The sequence below is a fragment of the Polypterus senegalus genome, chromosome 5 (genome assembly GCF_016835505.1).
Source record: "Polypterus senegalus isolate Bchr_013 chromosome 5, ASM1683550v1, whole genome shotgun sequence".
NCBI lineage: Eukaryota > Metazoa > Chordata > Cladistia > Polypteriformes > Polypteridae > Polypterus > Polypterus senegalus.
In genome coordinates, this window is record NC_053158.1 from 2,316,754 (window position 1) to 2,337,590 (window position 20,837).

Below are 20,837 nucleotides of genomic sequence, written 5' to 3' on the forward strand. Positions count from 1 at the left end.
GAAACTAATACCAAATTAAATGAGATCAGTTAGAGGAAAAATGACTGACAAAAAAATTTGCAGCCACATGGGGATACCCAGGCCCGAGTTTAAGGACCACCACACTCAGTAAGTACAGTATATATCCCAATGTTTGTAACCGTTTTTTTTTTTTTTTACCATTGTCACCTCTGTTCTGCTGTTCTTGTTTCCTTGCCAAAAAAGAGTTATGGGCCAGGTAATAAGACAGCTTTAATTTGAATGGTTGTGCCAGGATGCTACGGGAGTTGTTAATTGTGTCAATCCATTGTGGATATAGATGTTTTCCTCAGCACTATGCCAACACAATAAGTCTGTAAATCTAAGTTTGACCTGCTTGTTGTTATTGTACGCCCTGGCTATGTCAGAGGCTTTTCACCAAGCTCGCGTTATTAATCAAACCTGACTCTTGTTATTGATCAGACCTCAAATGGTCTGCTTTTATGCCACCCTGTTTATATATTGCTGTTTAATTTGCAGCCACCCTGCGTGCACTCTATCTAAGTGACAACGATTTCGAAATCCTGCCTCCAGATATTGGAAAGCTTACCAAGCTGCAGATAGTAAGTAATTTATCTAAATTCGTGAAAAATCAATTCACTTTTCTCGGCCCTTGTAGGTCTTGAATCAAGTCAATTTGAACAGCAATTGGGCTTATTTTGAAGAAATAAACTACAACACCTGGTGCTGCTCTTTGCTCATCAGCTAAGGCTTGACAAGTAGTGAATAACGGGATGTATCAGGGGTATACACATTTAATGGGGGTGGGCATTTGCAGTGGGGCAAGCTTGTGAATTTGTTGTGTATTTTGATGCAAGCAAAATGTATCTCATATGTCTGATTCCTGTCTCTTTCAGCTTAGTCTGCGGGACAATGACCTTATTTCTTTGCCCAAAGATATCGGTGAACTCACACAGCTGAAGGAGCTCCACATACAAGGCAACCGCCTCACAGTGTTGCCCCCTGAATTGGGTAAGTTCTCTATTTCTGACGAGTCATAAAAATGAATGGAATTTAATTTGCAGAAATTCTTTGCGTTTGTAGAGGAGGAGTGAGGGCATCCATTAGCCCTTTGTAACCTTGAAATGATTTGGATTTGTTGTTCATTGACACATTTAAATTCTTTTATCATCTCCCAGCGGAGCTGTAATATTTAAACAGTTTGTAACCAGCGTTTGAAATAGTGAAATAAATGCAGCGCAGTTATATTGATTACAAGACATTACAAGGGCCGCCCTGTGGTGTCAGTAAAATATTTCAAAAAGATGGCATCTTCTGCACTGCTAATAGTGTGTGTGGCCTTACAGTGACTTGAAGTCATAATTGAGAGTTCCTTAGATTGCAGATCTGGGCTAGGAAGAGATCTGCGTCCATTGTAATCAAGTCGGCTAAAAATGAGCTAAAAGGAAATACAGTTTTATCATGTATACGTATATATGGGGGAAATACAATATCATACGTGAAAGCAGCATTCACCCTTGAGCCCGTCATGAAACCTGCAGAATAAAACTTCACCTTACTGTGCTTTCTACTACACGTCAATAGATGTTTATAGTGATTTATTAGAAAGAAAATTGTATCAATAAAATAAAACTGAAATGCCTCTGTAGTATGTACCTGCTAGTTTAGACAAGAGGGGAAGAGCTCACAACTGAATTATATTGACAGGGAGGCAAATCTAAAAATAAAAGATGAAGCAGTCCAGAAAATAACATAAAACCAAAGTGAAATCTTAAACTAGATTATTAGTTGTGAGCTTTACTGCCTGGGCCGTGTCTGACATGCTGGTCCCAACTCCAGGTGACTTCTGTCTGGAGCTCACTTTTTTACTTTCTCGTAGGGAAAGTATTATAATCATCCAAAATTTGATTGCGTGATTTTGATGAATCTCAACATTTTAGACCTCCCTGAATCCAATTTACTTTCTCATAGGGAAAGTATTGTAATCATCCAAAATTTGATTGCGTGATTTTGATGAATCTCAATGTTTTAGACCTCCCTGAATCCAATTTACTTTCTCATAGGGAAAGTATTGTAATCGTCCAAAATTCAGTTTCGAGATTTTGATGAATCTCAACGTTTTAGACCTCCCTGAGTCCGAAAATACAATTTTTGGAATTATTTCTGTGCGTCTGTCTGTGTGTATATGTAAACACAATCACTTGAGTATGTTTTCACTTAGGTCAACCAAATTTTGAATACAAGTATTAGGTACAAAACACAAAATTCTATCAACTTTTGAGCTATTTCCGCTAACTGCAAGTGGTACTTTTTTATTCATGCAGCTGCAGAGTCTGATTTATTCAACGTTACCTTTATAAGTCTTGTTCAATATATACTTAAGTTGATTTGATTTGTTGTTGATGGTTCTTTGATGTACATAATATAAAAATATAATTCTGCTCTTGCAGTTCACTCCATCCCCATATATGAGTATACGAGAAAATCCTGATTTTTTTTTACTTTTTACATCTCAGTCTAACGTCAGGTTTCTTTCAGAGTTTCAAGCGCTTTCAGTCTTATTGGTTCATCCAGGGTAGGTTGTAGACTTCATGAAGTTGATGTATTTGTGGCAAAAAGTGGGTACAGACAATAAATAAATGGAATTGTATTTGTCTCACAGAAACCAAGTACTGTTTTTAGTTTTTGTGCTTGCTTATGACAAAATACTTAATGGATGACATTATCCCTCCTGCTTAGAAATCTGAAAGCCAAGAGCAGTAGAAACAAATCTTTACACAGGATTTTTTTTGTCAGATGTTTACTGTTATATATTTCTTAATTTAGCATTTTCCTCCAAAACCTGATTATAGACAAACTTATTTGGAAATGTCTTGGTAAAAATGCAGCTTTAAATGATTGTTGGAAATTAAATATCCTAAATGAAATTTGATCCTGTCAGATTTGATCTTGCATGTGCTGGCTTTAAACGGTGATTGTTAAATATGGCTAGCAAACATCTTTCTTGTTTCAGCTGCCGTTTAATGTATTTCCAGCAAGTTAAATTCATTTACACAAATGATGTACTTCTTTACCTTCATCAGTGGAAGTCACTGTCCTGACAAAATATTAGGCCAAAGTTATTTTCCTTTCCATAGTGATACTTGATTCAGGCTTCCAGTTGTTTTTGTACCTCATCAGTATGTTCCATCATGCTGTCGTGTCACACTGTTAAGGCAATACTCTGTCTCGTACTTAGTGTATTGATTGTTTTAGAGCTGAATAAGGACATTTTTATTGTTGTAGCTGACCTAAAATTCTTCCTTTCTAAATATGCTTCTGCATGACACCATCTTTTTGCAGTCTCCTATTATCTACTTCTCAGTTTGCTCAGGGCCAGTCATTGTAATACTCTTGTCTGTCTTCTCAGGTGTCCTTCAATCAATCACATTTGACATTTTGCTGTGCATACCATCACAAAGAATAGATTTCAAAATAAAAAAAACTTTAATACAGAATCATTCAAATACACCAGGGGTGCCCAACTCCAGTCCTGGAGGGCCACAGTGGCTGCAGGTTTTCATTCTAACCCTTTTCTTTATTAGTGACCAGTTTTTGCTTCTAATTGACGCCTTTTGCTTTGCTCTTAAAGGCTTAGACCCCTCAATGGATTCTTTTTCCTTAATTAGCAGCCAAACAATAATGAGATACAAAACGAGCCAAAACAGGACCAGCAAACTGTGACCATCATACAATATCTGGAGATACAGAAAGGTGAAGTTCTCAGGAATGCTGACCTGCTTTTAGAAAACAGAAAATCCACAATTTCGCAAATGTCTGCTATTGCACAATGAGAGCAGCAACAAGCCATGGAATTAAAGAACGGGTATAATTAACGACAAGACTCGGCGCCTCATTAAGCAACTGGTTGGAGCGAAATTGGTTGGAGTTTATGGCCCTGACTTAGTTGGTCTTCTGTTGGCTCACTTACTTCACATTACACTTCTGTTTAGGTGCCATTTAAGGAATGAAATGAAGCAATTCAGAGGAATGATGAAGAAATTTAGGGAAACAAATCTTAAAAAACCAAGTCAATTAAAATTAAGAAAATTAATCAATTAAGCAGTTAATAAGCAGCAAAAACAGATCACTAATTAAGAAAAGGGTTAGAATGAAAACCTGCAGCCACTGTGGCCCTCCAGGACTGGAGTTGGCCACCCCTGAAATACACGATATGGCACAAGTTATACATATTTACTTTTACTTATTTGGCTAACGCCTTTTATCCGAGACGACTTACGATTGGTTCCATTTCTTTTGGTTTTCCAATTGGAGCACAGGTAGGTCAGGTGACTTGCTCAGGGTCACAAAGTGTCAGTAGTGGGATTTGCACCCACAACCTCAGAGTTTCAAGTCCAGAGCCATAACCACTACTCCACTCTGCCTCTCATATATTATGAGCAGCCCTACGAATGTGAAAATGTATCAATTATAGATGTCACAGTCGAGGGCTGGGTGAAAACATTGCTGTTTAAGGGCACAGATATTGGCTCAAAAGTCTTCTCGATGTTTAGGGATGTCTGTCACATTATTGATGGGCTGCAATTTCATGCTGTTTCTTCAGTCTAGTGATATTTTCCAGATGACTTTTTGTAATCCAGAGGTTTGCTATGATGGGGCATTTTTTCATCCTTTCTCTCTGCTTACTCTCTTGTAGACATTGCAACAGCAAAGCTTTTCACAGATTGGATAGGATCTCTCCATAAGTCCTCGATCTGTGGAGTTCTAACAGGATGATGGGTCACATTCTTAACCATGAGTATCTTGCTGGGGTTTTGTGAGGACTGTTTAATCTAGGAAGTATCTGGGTTGTGCCATGTTCTTTCTGTTTCCTAATTATGAGCTAAAGATTCGACACGTCACTCTGCACGTTTCAATCCACGTGTTTCACGAATGGTTTCGTGGATATCAAGATACACATATTTTCATGGCACAGACTGCCTGCTGTTAATCATTATTGGAATAGATGGATTTCATATCACATCATGCCTGTCAAATCTATGATAACAGATGCGCTCCAGTCAAGTGTTAGATTCACCTTTCAATTAAATTGGATGTACTATAATGTACTTTGGAGCATTAGCATAGGATCCGAGTACTTAATATATTATGAACGTTCAATATCATCCATCCATTCCTCCATTTTCAGACTCGCTTATCGTGAGCAGGGTTCTGCTCAAGGCAGAAACAAACATCTGAACATGGCACCACACCATCACAGGCTGAACAGACTCACTTACAAACACTATAATACTATGAGCCAACTCAGTAATGCCAGTTTACCCCTCCTGCATGTCTTTGGAGTGTATGAGGAAACCAGAATACCTGGAGGAAACCCACATGAACATGGCGAGAACATCCAAACTCCATGTAGGGAGCACCCAGGATGTGTACCTTGGTCTCCTTATTGTGAGACAAATATTTTAATTTGATTTCCAAAATGTACATTCCATTAAATAAAAAGAAATCTTTTGTAAATGTATATCTGTGTCTAGCAGAAACATCATTCTGCTTACAGTACTGCCTCCAGGCCACAATGGCTGCAAAACAACAACAAAAGACGATCACAGCACAAATAATAAGTTTAATACGTCTATAAAAGAATCAATTAGCATTAAAATGCAAAACGAAGCTCTGCCAGTAGACCCCGGTAAAAGTTGACCACGATGAACACAGCAGCTAGCCGAGTTGTTCAGAGTGCTGTTGTCTTCTCCAGATGCTGTCAGAGGATGTAGAATTTTGGTGGGAAGAAGGTTACAGAAAATATCCCAGAGTGCAGCAGGTCAGAAGCTGTGGTGCTACAGCATGCTTGGGGCTTAGCAGTTGTGGTGTCTGAAATGTCCATGGCATGATACTTTTATAAATTTAAGATGATATGGTTTCTGTACAACAAGCCAATCCATTTAAAGGGACTCTCTACCCAAAAATGTGTGTTTATATAATACATACACTAGGGGCTTTGCCCCCTTCTTGCTTTGCTCACTAACCCCTCACGCCAAGCAACGTTGTGAAGAGGGGGGCTGAACGTACCCCAAGGAGACGCGTTTGCTCCACCGAAACCCCTGTTAAATTGTGATACAATGGGAAACAAATTCCTTTTTTTTTACCTTCTCTTTGCTCGATCAGCTGCTGGATTGCCGCTGCTCCTGTGTGGCGTGATCTGCATTTCGTGTGGAGCTTCGAACGTTTAAAAGTCGCTGCCTTGTCTCTCTTCTCCCCCAGACATCCTCAAACACTATTTGATCTCTTTTGGCTGTTCCGTTATTTCACTGAGTAATATTTTCCGTTTGTTTGCGCTAATGTGAGCTTTACTCTCATTTTTTTGTAGTCTTTCAAAATTTCCTACTTTCATTATCTTTAACCTGCTCTGCATGTGTATCACGGGACTAGCTTCCAAAGGCTGTAAGTTTGACGTGACTTGCCTGTCTCGCGGGACGTGAAAGTGTCTCTCAAAGATCTCTCTTCAAAAGATCTCTCTTCAAAGATCACATCTCATTGCAGTCTCGTCCCAAGTTTTTTTTTTTTTATAACAGAGAGATATATACATATATCTATATGGTGGTCCAGATCTAATTACACGTCGCACTTATACAAACTGTTGCACGGTAGGGGCACCCACACTGGTAACAGGAATAATAGCTGGAGACTTCAGCCAACTGACTGCCCACTCCCTCCTGGTTACAGTGAAGTCAGTGCTGGGCCATCTAATGTGATGACAGAGTCTTTCTATCCATTGATTCCAAGGCTCCCAGTGTTCTCAAGTGTCTTTCAGTGAGCAGGAAAACACCTTTTGCAGTACAACAGTGGCACCAGTTACCACAACAAGATATCGAGAAGAGAAACTGAATAGATAAGGGTTGAAAGTGACCATCAAACAGAGATGCAATATACATAGCTAATCAGCAGCTCCAATCAGGGTTCACCAAATGCTAGAGTTTTAAAGGATTATACACAATCTTGGATGGAATTCTGAATGAACTTCCTACTTATAAAGTATTATGCACGTGACATTACAGTTTGTGACTTCCAAAAACATACCCCTAAGCCACCAGTGTCTGTGATGACTGAGCCACAAAATGGTGGTAACCCTGAAAAACAAAATGGCACCATTACGTAAACAAGCCATAACACTAATAACTAGTAACACTATCAAAATCATTATTATATGCTAGAAATAATACATTCTCATTCTACATGACTCAAAACACCAAAACATTTTTGCTGTGAACTTGGAGAAAGTTTACCACATCCTAACACCTGGAAACAACAGCTTCAGCAAACACTTAGAAGAATGAAATTGTATGGCTGGAGTGGTGTCTCTTATTAACTGGTACGGCATCTGATGTTCTTGTATTTAATGCCACAGCCTAATCCAGATGTGTATACCATGGTGTTTTCTAAATAATTGTTAGATGGAGTTCTTGTCATAGTCTTACAAACTGAAACCTCATATTTCATTACTCATGGATGTTAATTTATTATTTTTTTTTTTGTTCTTTATTTCGTCTTATGCAGTTACTCGTATTAGGAATTTGTTAGTTTTCGCATACCCCTTGGAGTCAGAGTGCAGGGTGAGCCATTGTACAGCACCCCTGGAGCAATTGAAGGTTAAGGGCCCACCAGAGTAGGATCTCTTTTGGCAGTGACGGGAATTCGAACCGGCAACCTTTGGCATACCAGCACAGATCCTTAGCCTCAGAGCCACCACTCCGCCTTAAGTTTGCACCAATTAAAGAAATTTGATGTTGCTGAGACACTTTTATCCTATGGGAATACAAAACATCATTGCAGTGGAAGATTTTTAAAAGGCATTTGGCATTCTCCTCGAGTATGTGCTGAAGTGACAAGTTTTCTCATAGCTGCTGTTCTAATTATTCTTTTGTACTTCAATTTTGTGTCAATTTTTTTTCTAATTGATTTTTTTTTTACTTTATACTTTGCATGTCACCAGCTCCTACTGATCCATTGAAGGCTATATAATGATAAATATGTGTATGCATTTACTTTCCTGGGTAGCTACCACTAGTCCCTAGCGTCCACTCTGCGAGCTGCTGTTCTCACATTTTCTTGGTGTTACTCTTCGGTTGGGGCACTAAGGCTTGTTTATGTTTTTGTTTTTTTTCTTTTTTGTTTTCTTATTATTTGGTTCAAGTCTGACAGCATATTTAAATTCATTGGTTTAAATACCAAGTCATCATCTTAGTTCATTTTTTCCCACTTTTCCTGAGGTGGTTCATCATGTGGTGGGTGTGGCAATGCACTGTATCTGTGCAAACTCCCAACCCCTTCCTCCTCCTCCTCCTCATGTGGTCGATGTGTTTGACCAGCCTGCTCCATTGAGCTCAATCCTGTACCTCCTCCCCAGTCTGACCCTAACCTTTCAAGTCTTCCTTTACCATATCCATCCAAGGGAGGAGTTTCCATACACTTAGGGTGGATTCTTTTATAAGCCACCCGCAGATTTTATACTAACAGACTATATATTTGGCATGTCGTTTAAGACATCTGCTTTGTGCAGGACAATGTTCACAGGCAGATTATTTCACTTTTTATTGACTATATCACAGTTCCAGTAGGTCACAGGCTTACATATACTTGGTTTACTGTGCCTTTTAAACAGCTCGGAAAATTCAAAAAAATGATGTCAAGCCTTTAGGCAATTAGACAATTATCTTCTGATAGCCAATTAGCCTAATTGGAGAAATAATCTGTCTGTGAACGTTGTTGGAAAAAATTACGTCTACCCTGCGCAAAGTAGATGTCTTAAACAATATACAAAATGTAATGTTTGCTAGTATAAAATCTGTGGAAGGCTTTTAAAGGGAGTTTTTTTTTTTTAAAGAATTCACCCTTAGTGTATGGAAACGTGACTGACGTGACTTTAACTGTACACTTTGGCCTTCTCCACTTTCTATTACCCACTACAATCACAGTCACCCTCGCAAAGCTGGTCTGATGCTTGTGGTATAGCGGGTCCACAACTCAGATGAAAAAGCCCAGTTTTAAATGGATAATTGCTGCTCTCGCGCCTTATAGAGGGGGCGTGGTCATGTGGTTGGAGCGGATCCCGAGCGCTTCGTGATGTGGGCGGTCCACACTTAAGTGCACAAATGAGTAGTCGTCCACATCCATAATTCACCTGAGCCACCTCCCCATTATATATAGTAGGAGCGCAAGTGCGGAGGGGAGAAAAAAGAAAGTGAACGGAAGTTAAGGGAGAAGAAGGGGGCAGGAAGGAGAAAGCCGGTGCGAGATTGAGAGAGCGAGTGATCAGGAGCTGACTCGCTGGTGGTTCTGTAGGGAGAGCCCCCTGGAAAGGGTGTTTGGCCGACAATCAAAGGGGCTGAAGGAAGCGGTTGCTATAGCTGAGCGATCAGGGAGCTGGAGTGACCCAGAAGGTGGTTGACTCGCTGCGTAAGGCCGTGGGAGCCAGGAAGGCTTAGGAGAATGAACCCCAGCGTGAGTGTCCTGGCCATTGGGGAACCTAAGACTTGGTCTGACAGACCAAGCGACCAAAAGGCAACCGGACGTAAAGGTCAGCTGCAGGTAAGGTGACTCCCCTGGTGCAAAGCCTAGATGGGAGAAGCAGGGGAGTCGCAGGTAGAAGGAGACATCGGCTTTGTTTTTAAAAGGACTGCTTCCAGACAGCTATATTTTAACTTTGTTTTTATTAGAAGTATTTTAACCTCCACATTTTTCACTTGGTTTTTAATGGATTTTGTATTTAATAACATTCTTTAGGAGGACTGCACTTTATTTTGAACACTGTGATTTTGTTGCTGTTTAAATAAAAGCACTCTTGCACTTTTTTGCACCGTCCCCTTGCTTCGTTGTATCTTCACTGTCCATGTCATCTGGTGACGTTACCGACAGTGTCGGGTTCAAGCGCTACCCAAAACGGAGATGGGCGCATGAAGTGGAACCCGCATTGTCACAATGCTGCATCTCCCTCACCTTAAATCCGTCCTAAATACTTTGGGGTGGTGGGGTTTGGTTAGGTAAAGCACCACTGTTGTCATCAATGAAGTAAAACATGCCTCCTGAAACACCCTCTAATATTACGAATAAAGACTTGCAACATATTTATCAACTTATAATCTAGAAGTCACTCCACCTTAATAATGTCAGAAGCACCTGTTGAGACTCTCTACATCAAACTAATTCACCCCCAGTGGACCAGTAGTTTTGTTCTGTTGTGGCACACACATCAACAGATTTCCTTGAAAAAATTGTAGAACAGATTGTGCTGCACAAAGTATTGAAATATTAACATCTCACACTTAAAAGCATTTGCAAGCTCTGGGTGACTTCAACTATGAATTAGTTTACTGTTACAGTTTTACCTTCAGAGCAGTTACATGAACTTATGTGATGTATATTTTGCAGGGATAGGCCAGTTAAATTTAATCAGAACTCTGAGGGTGCCACATGTGCAAGCCGCTCACAAAAACTCGCTTATCTGAGAATGGAAGAGGAAATCATTTATTTATTCATTTATTTTAAAGTACATTCAAACAATCTAAACAAGAACAGGCAATTCAACCCAACAAAGCTCTCCAGTTTTCTCCACTTAATTCCTTCTAATATAACATCAAGTTGAGTTTTGAAGGTCCCTAAAGTCCTATTGCCTACCACCCTATTTGGTCACTTATTCTATGTGTCTGTGGTTCTTTGTGTAAAGAAAAACTTCCAAATGTTTGTGCAAAATTTACCCTTCACAAGTTTTCCAACTGTGTCCCCGTGTTCTAAACCGTCTCGATCCACTGGACTGATTCACTTCATCATTTTAAACTCTTCACTCAGGTCTCCTCTTCATCTCCTGTAAAGGCTCAGCTCTTTTAATCTTTTCCTCATAACTCATCCCCTGTAGCCCCATAATCAGCCCAGTCTCTCTCCTCTTGACCTTTACTTGTGCTGCGATGTCCTTTTTGTAGCCTGGACTCCAGATGAGGCCTCACCAGTGTGTTATGAAGCTTCAGCAGAACCTCCTGTGACTTGTACTCCACACGTCAAGGCGCTATATAGCCTGACATTCTGTTAGCCTTCTTAATGGCTTCTGAACACTGTCTAAAAGTTGATACTGTCGAGTCCACTACGACTCCTAAAACCTTCTCATAAGGGGTACTTTTGAAATTCTGTTGCCTAATAAGCACAGATTGAAGTGACAAGTTGTCTGTATTTACATCACAGTGTAAACTGCCTCACAGCTGCATCATGTGCAAGTTATTAATGTCAAGAACAGACGCTCTTACCCTGCAGCTAAAAGGGGTTTGAACTGATCAGTCACACAGGAAGGTGCAGCTCCTCTAAGTGATTAAAAGAGAGCATGGGGGCTAGAAAAGGAACTGCAGGTATTGTGAGCACAGAAGATCAGAGCTGTGGGGCGTATAACAAGGACTGCAGTGTTTAAACATTTCTTTAGGGCACGAAAAGGCAGATTGTGTTGCAGATAGCAAGGTCACAACTATTAAAAGCACATCAATCAATCAATGCCATTTTCACATCACTTAATTTTGCATCATCTGTGCGTGGAAGTCATTGAACCACCACAACATCAGCTGTGCTCCACTTTTAAATACTTACTGTAGCTTTGTAAAGTACTGCTAAAAAGTAGGTTTGTCACGCAGTCTAACAAATGTAATTGTGTTCATAACACAGCACTTTGAAGTCATTTTAGTGTTTTGTTGATTTGTCTTGATGTCTAGTTATGCAAGACATTCAACTTTCTGGTGTTCCTCCCTATTCTTGGCTCTCCAAATCTGAAAACCCCTCCTTTTTAGGAATTTACACCCTCATGATGAAAAGTAAACCGATAGATGTCTTCAGCAAAAATGATCAGAAGAACTTGAAGTTGTGCGTGGCACATCAACAGACCCCAATGAAATAAAAGGAGTCAAAGTTACTCCTTTTCACAAAACCTTTTTATATGGGGGCAGCAATAATATAGGCATGTGGAGTGTCGTATTATGCCATTTTGAGGTTGTCGATCACAAATATATATTTTAATATTTGATTCTTTACTGGTGGTCCTAGCCCCGTAAGAGCCAATCTCAAAAGGGTAAAAATGGCAAATTTCAAACCTAAAGCAGGGTATCATGGTCAGTGATTCCAAATAGGATGCTTATCTGTGATCCTTTACTAGGAGTCTAGCCCTTTATGGACCGCTATCAGAGTGTGAAAAATAATACATTTCCATTACAATTGAGAATATTTGGACGCGAAGCACACATTTTAATCCTTCCAGTATTTGACACCACTATTCTTGGTTATTGTGTTCATTTACCTCATGAGGAATATCAGCACATTTCTTATGAACACCCAGAGTTAGGGCAGCTTACACTAATACAGACTTTATACATTTATTTATCTCTGTTATTTTAATATATAACTCATTGCTACAAAAATATTTAATAAACACAAATGTGGTTAACTGTTCTTTGATAAAGTAACCAAAAAACTGTACAATACCCCAAGTTTCTTATGAGTCTCTGAACGGACTTGAATGTTATGCCACTTATACTTTTCTAGCTCATTAAATATATGTGGCATCCAGCTGTATGTAGAAAAACAACTTGTTACACATCCTTCATTATTTAGTTGTTATTGTTTAATTAGCGAAAGAAGTAAAAATTGTTGTTTGCAAAACGAACTTAAACCTGAAAAAAAGAGCCATTTGGCTGTGATAGGAAAAATGTTAGGGTCCACAAAAAAATGCTAGAAATTATCTTTCACTGTTTGCAGTGCAAAAAAGTGGCTGTACTGTATCTCAAGGAATCTTTTAAACAAATGAAATTATTTCTGATCTCCAGGAGGAAGGTAAAGTTCATATGTCAAGCTTCATCAAAATCAAAACTAGCAAGCGCTGTTACACAGGTAGGCAGGCAGTGTGGTGCAGTGGTTAAGGCTTTGGACTTCAAACCCAGAGGTCGTGGGTTCAGATCCCACTGCAAATACTGTGCGACTCTGAGCAAGTCACCTGACCTGCCTGTGCTCCAATAGGAAAACCAAAAGAAATGTAACCAGTTGTGTCATAAATGTTGTATATATGTATATATACACAGTCTGTATATGTATATTATATATATGTGTGTGTGTGTATATACGGATGTATGTATATAGATATATATACAATATATAAGTATATATATATATATATATATATATATACACACAATATATATAATGTGTATGTGTGTGTATGTATATGTATACTATATATACTGTAAATGCTTATTAATAATAGACCAGAAAAAATACCTCACATGCAAACAGATTTGATTTTTCTCTCAGATTTGTTGGCTGTAAACAAACATTTTCTTCTCATTAAAGTATTCAGCTATTGATTTGTTTCACCTTTGTGAACTAAGATCCAATGTGCACTTTCAACAAGAACCTGAACGATTACATTCTTGCTTTTTGACATTTTTTGTATTTTTCTCACTAACGTAGTCTGGTAGCATTTTCTGTACCATCAAGTCCATGGTGTGGTATTTTCCTGTGGCAGAACAAGACCTCCCCGAAACCAGTAGAGTCTGTGCACAATTTTTCTAAATGTGTTTGAAATGCAACACAACACGTCTGTCACTCATACCTTTCACAGTGGAAAAAAGCAATTAACAGCTTTGTAGATGAGAACTTATTTTGTCATTAAAAGGTGAATGTTAGCAAGATGTGGGTAATCACACCATAGAGAGACCTCCATTGGGTTAAAGACCCAACTCTCACTTCATTATTTTTAAAAGGTCTGTATGCATTGCCTTTATTCCGACATTTGGCTGGTACACATGTCTTGAAATGACTCACCTGTCAAAGATGGCCTCATTAGTAAGTGCTACATGTCATAAATCAAAGCATTGGCGCAGTAATGCCTTCTTGAGCAGCTCACTAAATTCTGTTAAAAAAATAAAGCAGTCTCACCGTAAACTCGCCTCCAGTGCCATAGACAATTACAAGACAGAATGTTAGCTTCTGTTCCTTTCTAAATTTGAGGATTTTCTTTATTTCCATTTTATCCAGCTGGCCTTCTTTTTAGATGGGCTAAGACTTAGCATATTTACAGACAATAAAAATAAGTTTTATATGCTTATTAATCACAGTTAGATAGGGGTATAGCTAAAATATTTTAATATGCTTATTAACTTTAGTAACATTAGTAATCATTATTGGGACTAGAGTAAGGTCACCATCCCTCTTCCGTGTCATGCAAGGTGACTAAAGGAGGGTGGCATCACTCCTGCTATCAAAATGCCTGCTCCAATACCCGCTTGATGATAAGATACATTGGATGTGTGGATAGCGAGAAGCGCTAGATAAATGTAATGAATTATTATTATAAGAGTCACAAAGCATGGTTAGTGTGGAGGAAGCATGGACGGTGGACTTTAGTTTTGAGTTAAGGTGTGGCTGTAACAGAGATCTTTGATATTCATGATATTTGTGGAGATGGAGACCAGAGAAGTGTGTGAAAGGCTTTCCATGTGAGCTCTTGTTTGCAGGCGTTCTTTTTAAATAGCAAAAATGAGAAGATACTAAACTGGAAAGATAGTTAAAGGTATCAAGGCAAATACAGAAAAGATGAAGTAGTAGAAGTCAAGGAAAAGGTAGGTACATGGCTGCATGGTGTATGTGGCTAGGGGTGAGACTCAATCATATGCACAGTTCGGAAGTAGATGCATAAAAGATACAGTGATGTGAAGGGTAGTCTGAGATGGCCAGCCCAAGGTACCTGAGAAGGGTGTAGAATTAAATTTGAATTTAGATATTGGCAATGGAGAAAGTAGGGGAGTCCTGTTATTAAGTGACATGGTGGAGGTTTAGGCACAGCAGTGATGGTCAGAATATGGAAAATGTTCTGGAACCGTCTCTTATTCTGACTTCTAAAGGAGTCCTCCAAGTGTAAAGTTTATGTAATCTTCATGAGGAAGAGGATTATGAGAGTGCGACATGGCTGATGAGAACAGGAATCGGAGTTATCAAATAGATGTGTGGAGTGTAACGGAGTGAGAAGAGGATGAAGGCTGAGTTAAGTAAGAAGAAGACATGATGTGCAGGCGATTGGAAAAACAGGCTGAGGTGGGTTTAGACTCGTGGAGAGAAAGGCAGAGGATATTTGAGTGAAGAGATTCACCAAAATGGAGGTGGAGGGAGGCAGAAGACGACGACGTTGGAGAGGGTGTTGGAAATTTGAAAATGTTTAAGGTCCCCGGCGAGACGCTCCATGGCCATTCCTCCCGGGCAACGCTGGGTATTTCAGCTAGTGTGTTTATAAATACAGGTAACTTCAGTTTCTCTATTACACCTTGCCTGAAGAAAGGGCCTGAGCTGCCACAAAAGCCTGCAATATTATAATCTGTTCAGTTAGCCAATAAAAGTTGTCATTTTGCTTCACTTCTCATTGTACCCCAAAGACTATAACAATTTAAATACAGACTATTAGTCGAGACACCTGAACTTAGCGGTATTGTGCAAGGGGCTACAGAACTATGAGTCCCTGGAGTCCAGCAGACAACCAGCAGCTTTAAAGTGTCATTACGCAAAGGCCATTCTCTCAAGAGCAGCGGTGTGTGTGTGAAGTCTTTTCACTCAGAGCCTTTAATTCTCCTTCCCTCAAATGAGTGTTTTAATTCCTCAAATGAGTGTTTTAATTGTTTGCTCAGAACCTAAGTTTTAAAGGCTGTTTTCATGTTTCTAATGAAGAAATTTGACTTTGAAGGGAAAAGGGAACAGAAAATGATGCATTCTTTGTGAATTCTGTTCAGTTAATTTCTGAAATTGTAACATGTGAAAATCAATTGGAAATCAATGGCCTTCCATGTTACAACTAGGAGCACTGCAGGACTGCAAGGCATGAGTTATGAGGACAGATTGAAGGAATTTGTATCGGAGATACTTTAACCTTTTCATCTGACAGATTTCTGGTAATAGGCCTGAACAGGACGGCAGTGGATTCTGGGAAAGCTGAAAGGCAAAGCGGGATTCAGAGTACTTTACATAGTTAGAAAGCAAGAGAAGAACTTTGTCATTTTTCTTTTTTTTTTTTTAAATAGAATGTGTTTTTGCAGCTTTTTGATACCCATGTATGATAATGACTTAGCACCATTTGAGAAACTTCAAAATGGTCAACCGCCTCGTTTAGCAGAAATAAAGCCAGGCGCTTGCTTATGTTGAACGAGGAGGAAGTGGGGAGACTGGCTGCCTTTCATCAGACTTCTTTTTTAAGAGCTCTTTTAGTTCGGTTCAGTCGCTACCAAGGATGCTTTCATAGAGGTTTTAGTTCTGTCTTTTCTAAGGCATTCATCTCAGTTGCCATACAGTAAGTAGATGCTTGCAAGGAGCGTGCCGGGAGCTCTGTCTGACTGTCTGTTTGCTGCTGAACTCTCAAGTTAAAGACTTCTACTCACCATAAAGAACTCTTTCTTTTCATGTTCAGTTAAGGATTTGAAACTTGTAAGTAAGGAACTGGACCACTTGGAGTGTCCTACTGATATGTGGACCTAAAAGAGGTCCTTTACAGTGGAACCTTGGGTTGCGAACGTCTCAGACCACGTACAAATCGGGTTATGACCACAAATTTCACCAAACTTTCATCTGTTCACGACCACACACTCGGGTGACGAACAAGGCAGTTTCCCTTCCGGTTCTAACCCGCCAATGATTTCCGCGCGTGTTCAGGCTCTCCCTGTGCAGCGAGCGAGCGAGCGAACTAGAGAAAGAGAGGGAGAGCGCGAGAAGGCAGTTAAAGAATGAACCGGGCTTGTTAGTTGTTAGTTTTCTCTTCAAGGTTTTCTCAGTGCTATTCAATGTTTTTACGTCTAGTTTACTATTACACTGTGCATTCTATGGTATAATTAACTATTTTTGTGCTTAAAAGTCTTTTAAAAAATATATTTACATACAGAGCTCAGTACGGTCCGAACAGATTAATTGTATTTACATACAATCCTATGGGGGAAATTACTTCGGGTCACGACCAAATCGGGTTGCGACCAGAGTTTTGGAACGAATTACGGTCATGACCCGAGGTTCCACTGTATATATTTGCAGCTATTAGTTAATATAAACTTACTTAGTTAGTGTAAGCTTAAATTAATGTCTCTATCAAATTACCTCTAGCATGCTAAGAAGTTGTGATTGTCCATTTCTTGTGTAACTGCGGTCCGTTGCTGGCACAAGACAGCACTTCTGTGGGTTCCTCGGTTGGGGGTAAACTGGGTTGAAAGTAAAAAGCATCCCCAGTCAGCAAGCAGCCTTCCATTGGAGTTCCATCCATCCATATTCCAACCCGCTGAATCCGAACACAGGGTCAAGGTGGTCTGCTGGAGCCAATCCCAGCCAAAACAGGGCACAAGGCAGGAACCAATCCTGGGCAGGGTGCCAACCCACTGCAGGACACACACAAACACACTAATTTTTTGGCCAATTTAGAATCACCAATCCACCTAACCAGCATGTCTTTGGAAGGAAACCGGAGCCCCTGGAGGAAACAAACGCAGACACGGGGAGAACATGCAAACTCCACACAGGGAGGACCCGGAGGCGAACCCTGGTCTCCTAACTGCGAGGCAGCAGCACTACCACTGCGCCACCCCATTGGAGTTCCAGAGAGTTGAATACACGGAGTACAGTGTGGACAATGACACAGGTAAGAGGTTTCAGGTAACAGATGTATAGCTGGTCTTGACATTCCTTCCCATCCCACCATTAAAAAAGAGCCTTACAGGTTAGTTAGGTGCATATCATAGGCGATCTGATAACATCATAACGAGTTGAAACTTTTATTTTCAGCAAACAGAAACTAAGAGGTGACATGACTGTAGGCTTTACAGTTATGTCAAGCATTAATACAGTGAAACCCCTGGTGTTACAATAAAATAAATTCTTCAAGAAGAGCACGAGGACACAGTTGTAAACTTGTTAAGGGCAAGTTTCACACACATTTTGGAAAGGTTTTCATCGCACAAAGAACCAGAGACACACTGAATAAATTACCAGGTAGTGTGGCGGAGGGCCTAGGAGTGTGGGGACCTTCAAATCTCCACTCACCGTTAGTTTAAAGAAATGCAGCTTGTTGGGCTGAATGGCCTGCTCTCGTCACAATTGTTCTTCTGTCCTGAAATGTCCAGAATGATATGCACTAGCTGAACTAGTGCTGTAAGCTTGACTTTTAATGTTCATTTTAATCAGTATTGAGAAGCATGTTGTCTGTGCTCAAATGAAAACATTTATGCTTCACTATTTGATAACACTTTAGTTTGAGTATTACTCCTTTACTGTTTTCTAACAAGACCTTAACAAAGGCTTCTTTTGGTCTTCATAATACTTCTAAACCATCGGTAAAACAGATGTTCCTCTCTGCACAGTGTGGTACATTGACATGATGATATAATTACATATTAATATGAAGGATACAGTGAGGAACATAAGTATTTGAACACCCTACGATTTTGCAAGTTCTCCCACTTAGAAATCATGGAGGGGTCTGAAATTCACATTGTAGGTGCATCCCCACTGTGAGAGACAGAATGTAAAAAAAAAATAAATTCAGGAAATCGCATTGTATGATTTGTAATGAATTTATTTGTATTGCACTGCTGCGCATAAGTATTTGAACACCTGAGAAAATCAGTGTTAATATTTGGTACAGAAGCCTTTGTTTGCAATTCTAGAGGTCGCGTTTTCGTAGTTCTTGACCAGGTTTGCACACACTGCAACAGGGATTTTGGCCCACTCCTCCACACAGCTCTCCTCTCGATCTGTCAGGTTCCAGGGCTGGCACTGAGCAACACGGAGTTTCAGCTCCCTCCAAAGATTTTCGATTGGATTTAAATCTGGGGACTGGCTAGGCTACTCCAGAACCTTGATATGCTTCTTACGGAGCCACTCCTTGCTTATCCTGGCTGTGTGCTTCGGGTCATTGTCATGTTGGAAGACCCAGCCACGACCCATCTTCTGTGGGAAGGACGTTGTTGCTCAAAATCTCACAATACGTGGCCCCATTCATCCTCTCCTTAATGCAGTGCAGTCGTCCTGTCCTCTTTGCAGAAAAGCACCCCCAAAGCATGATGTTTCCACCCCCATGCTTCACAGTAAGGGATGGTGTTCTTGGGATGCAACTCCTCCTTCTTTTTCCTCCAAACACGGCGAGTGATGTTTAGACCAAAAAGTTCTATTTTGGTCTCATCTGACCACATGACTTTCTCCCATGCCTCTTCTGGATCATCCAGATGGTCATTGGCAAACTTCAGACGGGCCTGGGCATGTGATGACTTGAGCAGGGGAACCTTCCGTGCAATGCGTGATTTGAAGCCATGATGGCATAGTGTTCTACCGACAGTGACCTTCATGTCATTGACCAGCTCCTCCCGTGTAGTTCTGGGCTGATTCCTCACCTTTCTTATCATCTGTGATATCCCACGAGGTGAGATCTTGCATGGAGCCCCAGTCCGAGGGAGACTGACAGTCGTCTTTAGCCTCTTCCATTTTCTGACAATTGCTCCACAGTTGATCTATTTTCACCAAGCTGCTTGGCAATTGCCCCACAGCCCTTTCCAGCCTTGTGGAGGTCCACAATTTTGTCTCTGGTGTCTTTTGACAGCTCTGTGGTCTTGCCCATGGTAGTAGTCGGAGTCTGACTGACTGTGGGGTGGACAGGTATCTTTAAAGAGCTCAGACAGGTGCTACTAATTAAGATGACTAAGTGGAGTAGAGGTGGACTTCTTAAAGGCAGAGTAACAGGTCTTTGAGAGCCAGAATTCTTGCTGATTGCCAGGTGTTCAAATACTTATGTGCAGCAGTGCAATCCAAATAAATTCTGTACAAATCATAGAATGTGATTTCCTGAATTTTTTTTTTTTACACATTCTGTCTCTCACCCTGGAAATGCACCCTACAATGTGAATTTCAGACTCCTCCATGATTTCTAAGTGGGAGAACTTGCAGAATCGCAGGGTGTTCAAATACTTATGTTCCTCACTGTATATGAAGGGGGCGGCACGGTGGCGCAGTGGGTAGCGCTGCTGCCTCGCAGTTTAGGAGACCTGGCTTAGTTTCCCAGGTCCTCCCTGCGTGGACTTTGCATGTTCTCCCCGTGTCTGCGTGGGTTTGCTCCCACAGTCCAAAGAAATGCAGGTTAGGTGCATTGGTGATTATAAAATGTCCCTAGTGTGTGTTTGGTGCCCAGGGGTTTGTTTCCGCTGTTGCCCTGCCCAGGGGTTTGTTTCCTGCCTTGCACCCTGTGTTGGCTGGGATTGGCTCCAGAAGACCCCCGTGACCCTGTAAGTTAGGATATAGCAGGTTGGATAATGGATGGATGGATATATGAAGGCCTTATACTCAATATGTAATATCAAGAGAAATGCGTCTCAGTTAAGCCACCTCAGACCCCTCCAGACTGGCATTTTGCTCTTATGTCACATTGCAGAAATGAAGAAACACTTCACTAATGTTTTGCAAGTGTTATTAAGACCCAAAGAAGCCTTAGTTAAGGTCTTGTTACCAAACAGTAAATGAATAATAGATGCATTTTTGCAGTACCTAATTATTTTTTTATATTCATACTGATAGTGAAAAAAGAGTTTCACCTCAATACAGACTTAAACAAGGATCTTGGCTTCAGCCCACCAATCATTCACTTTGAGCAAGTTACTCCTGCCGTGGCAAGTCTATGTTTGTAGAGGGATGGGGTCTGGACCCCATGGGACCACATGAGATTAGCCTGGAGTCACGAGTGCCTCTGTTTATTAAAGGCTAATGTTTGTACCAGAGGGGACTGAGCGGTCTCATGGTCTGGAATCCTACAGATTTTATTTTTTCTCCAGCCG

The 20,837-nt window shown here is 40.4% G+C and overlaps 1 protein-coding gene across 2 annotated transcripts in view; it reads left to right on the plus strand.

Moving 5' to 3' along the window:
• rsu1 (Ras suppressor protein 1) overlaps positions 1-20,837 on the plus strand; it is a 328,064-nt gene that overhangs the window by 180,721 nt on the left and 126,506 nt on the right. For both annotated transcript variants that reach the window (XM_039754275.1, XM_039754276.1), the window contains exons 6-7: positions 499-581; positions 876-990. In XM_039754275.1, the coding sequence (XP_039610209.1) occupies positions 499-581; positions 876-990 (198 nt within the window). The remainder of the gene's footprint in view (positions 1-498; positions 582-875; positions 991-20,837) is intronic.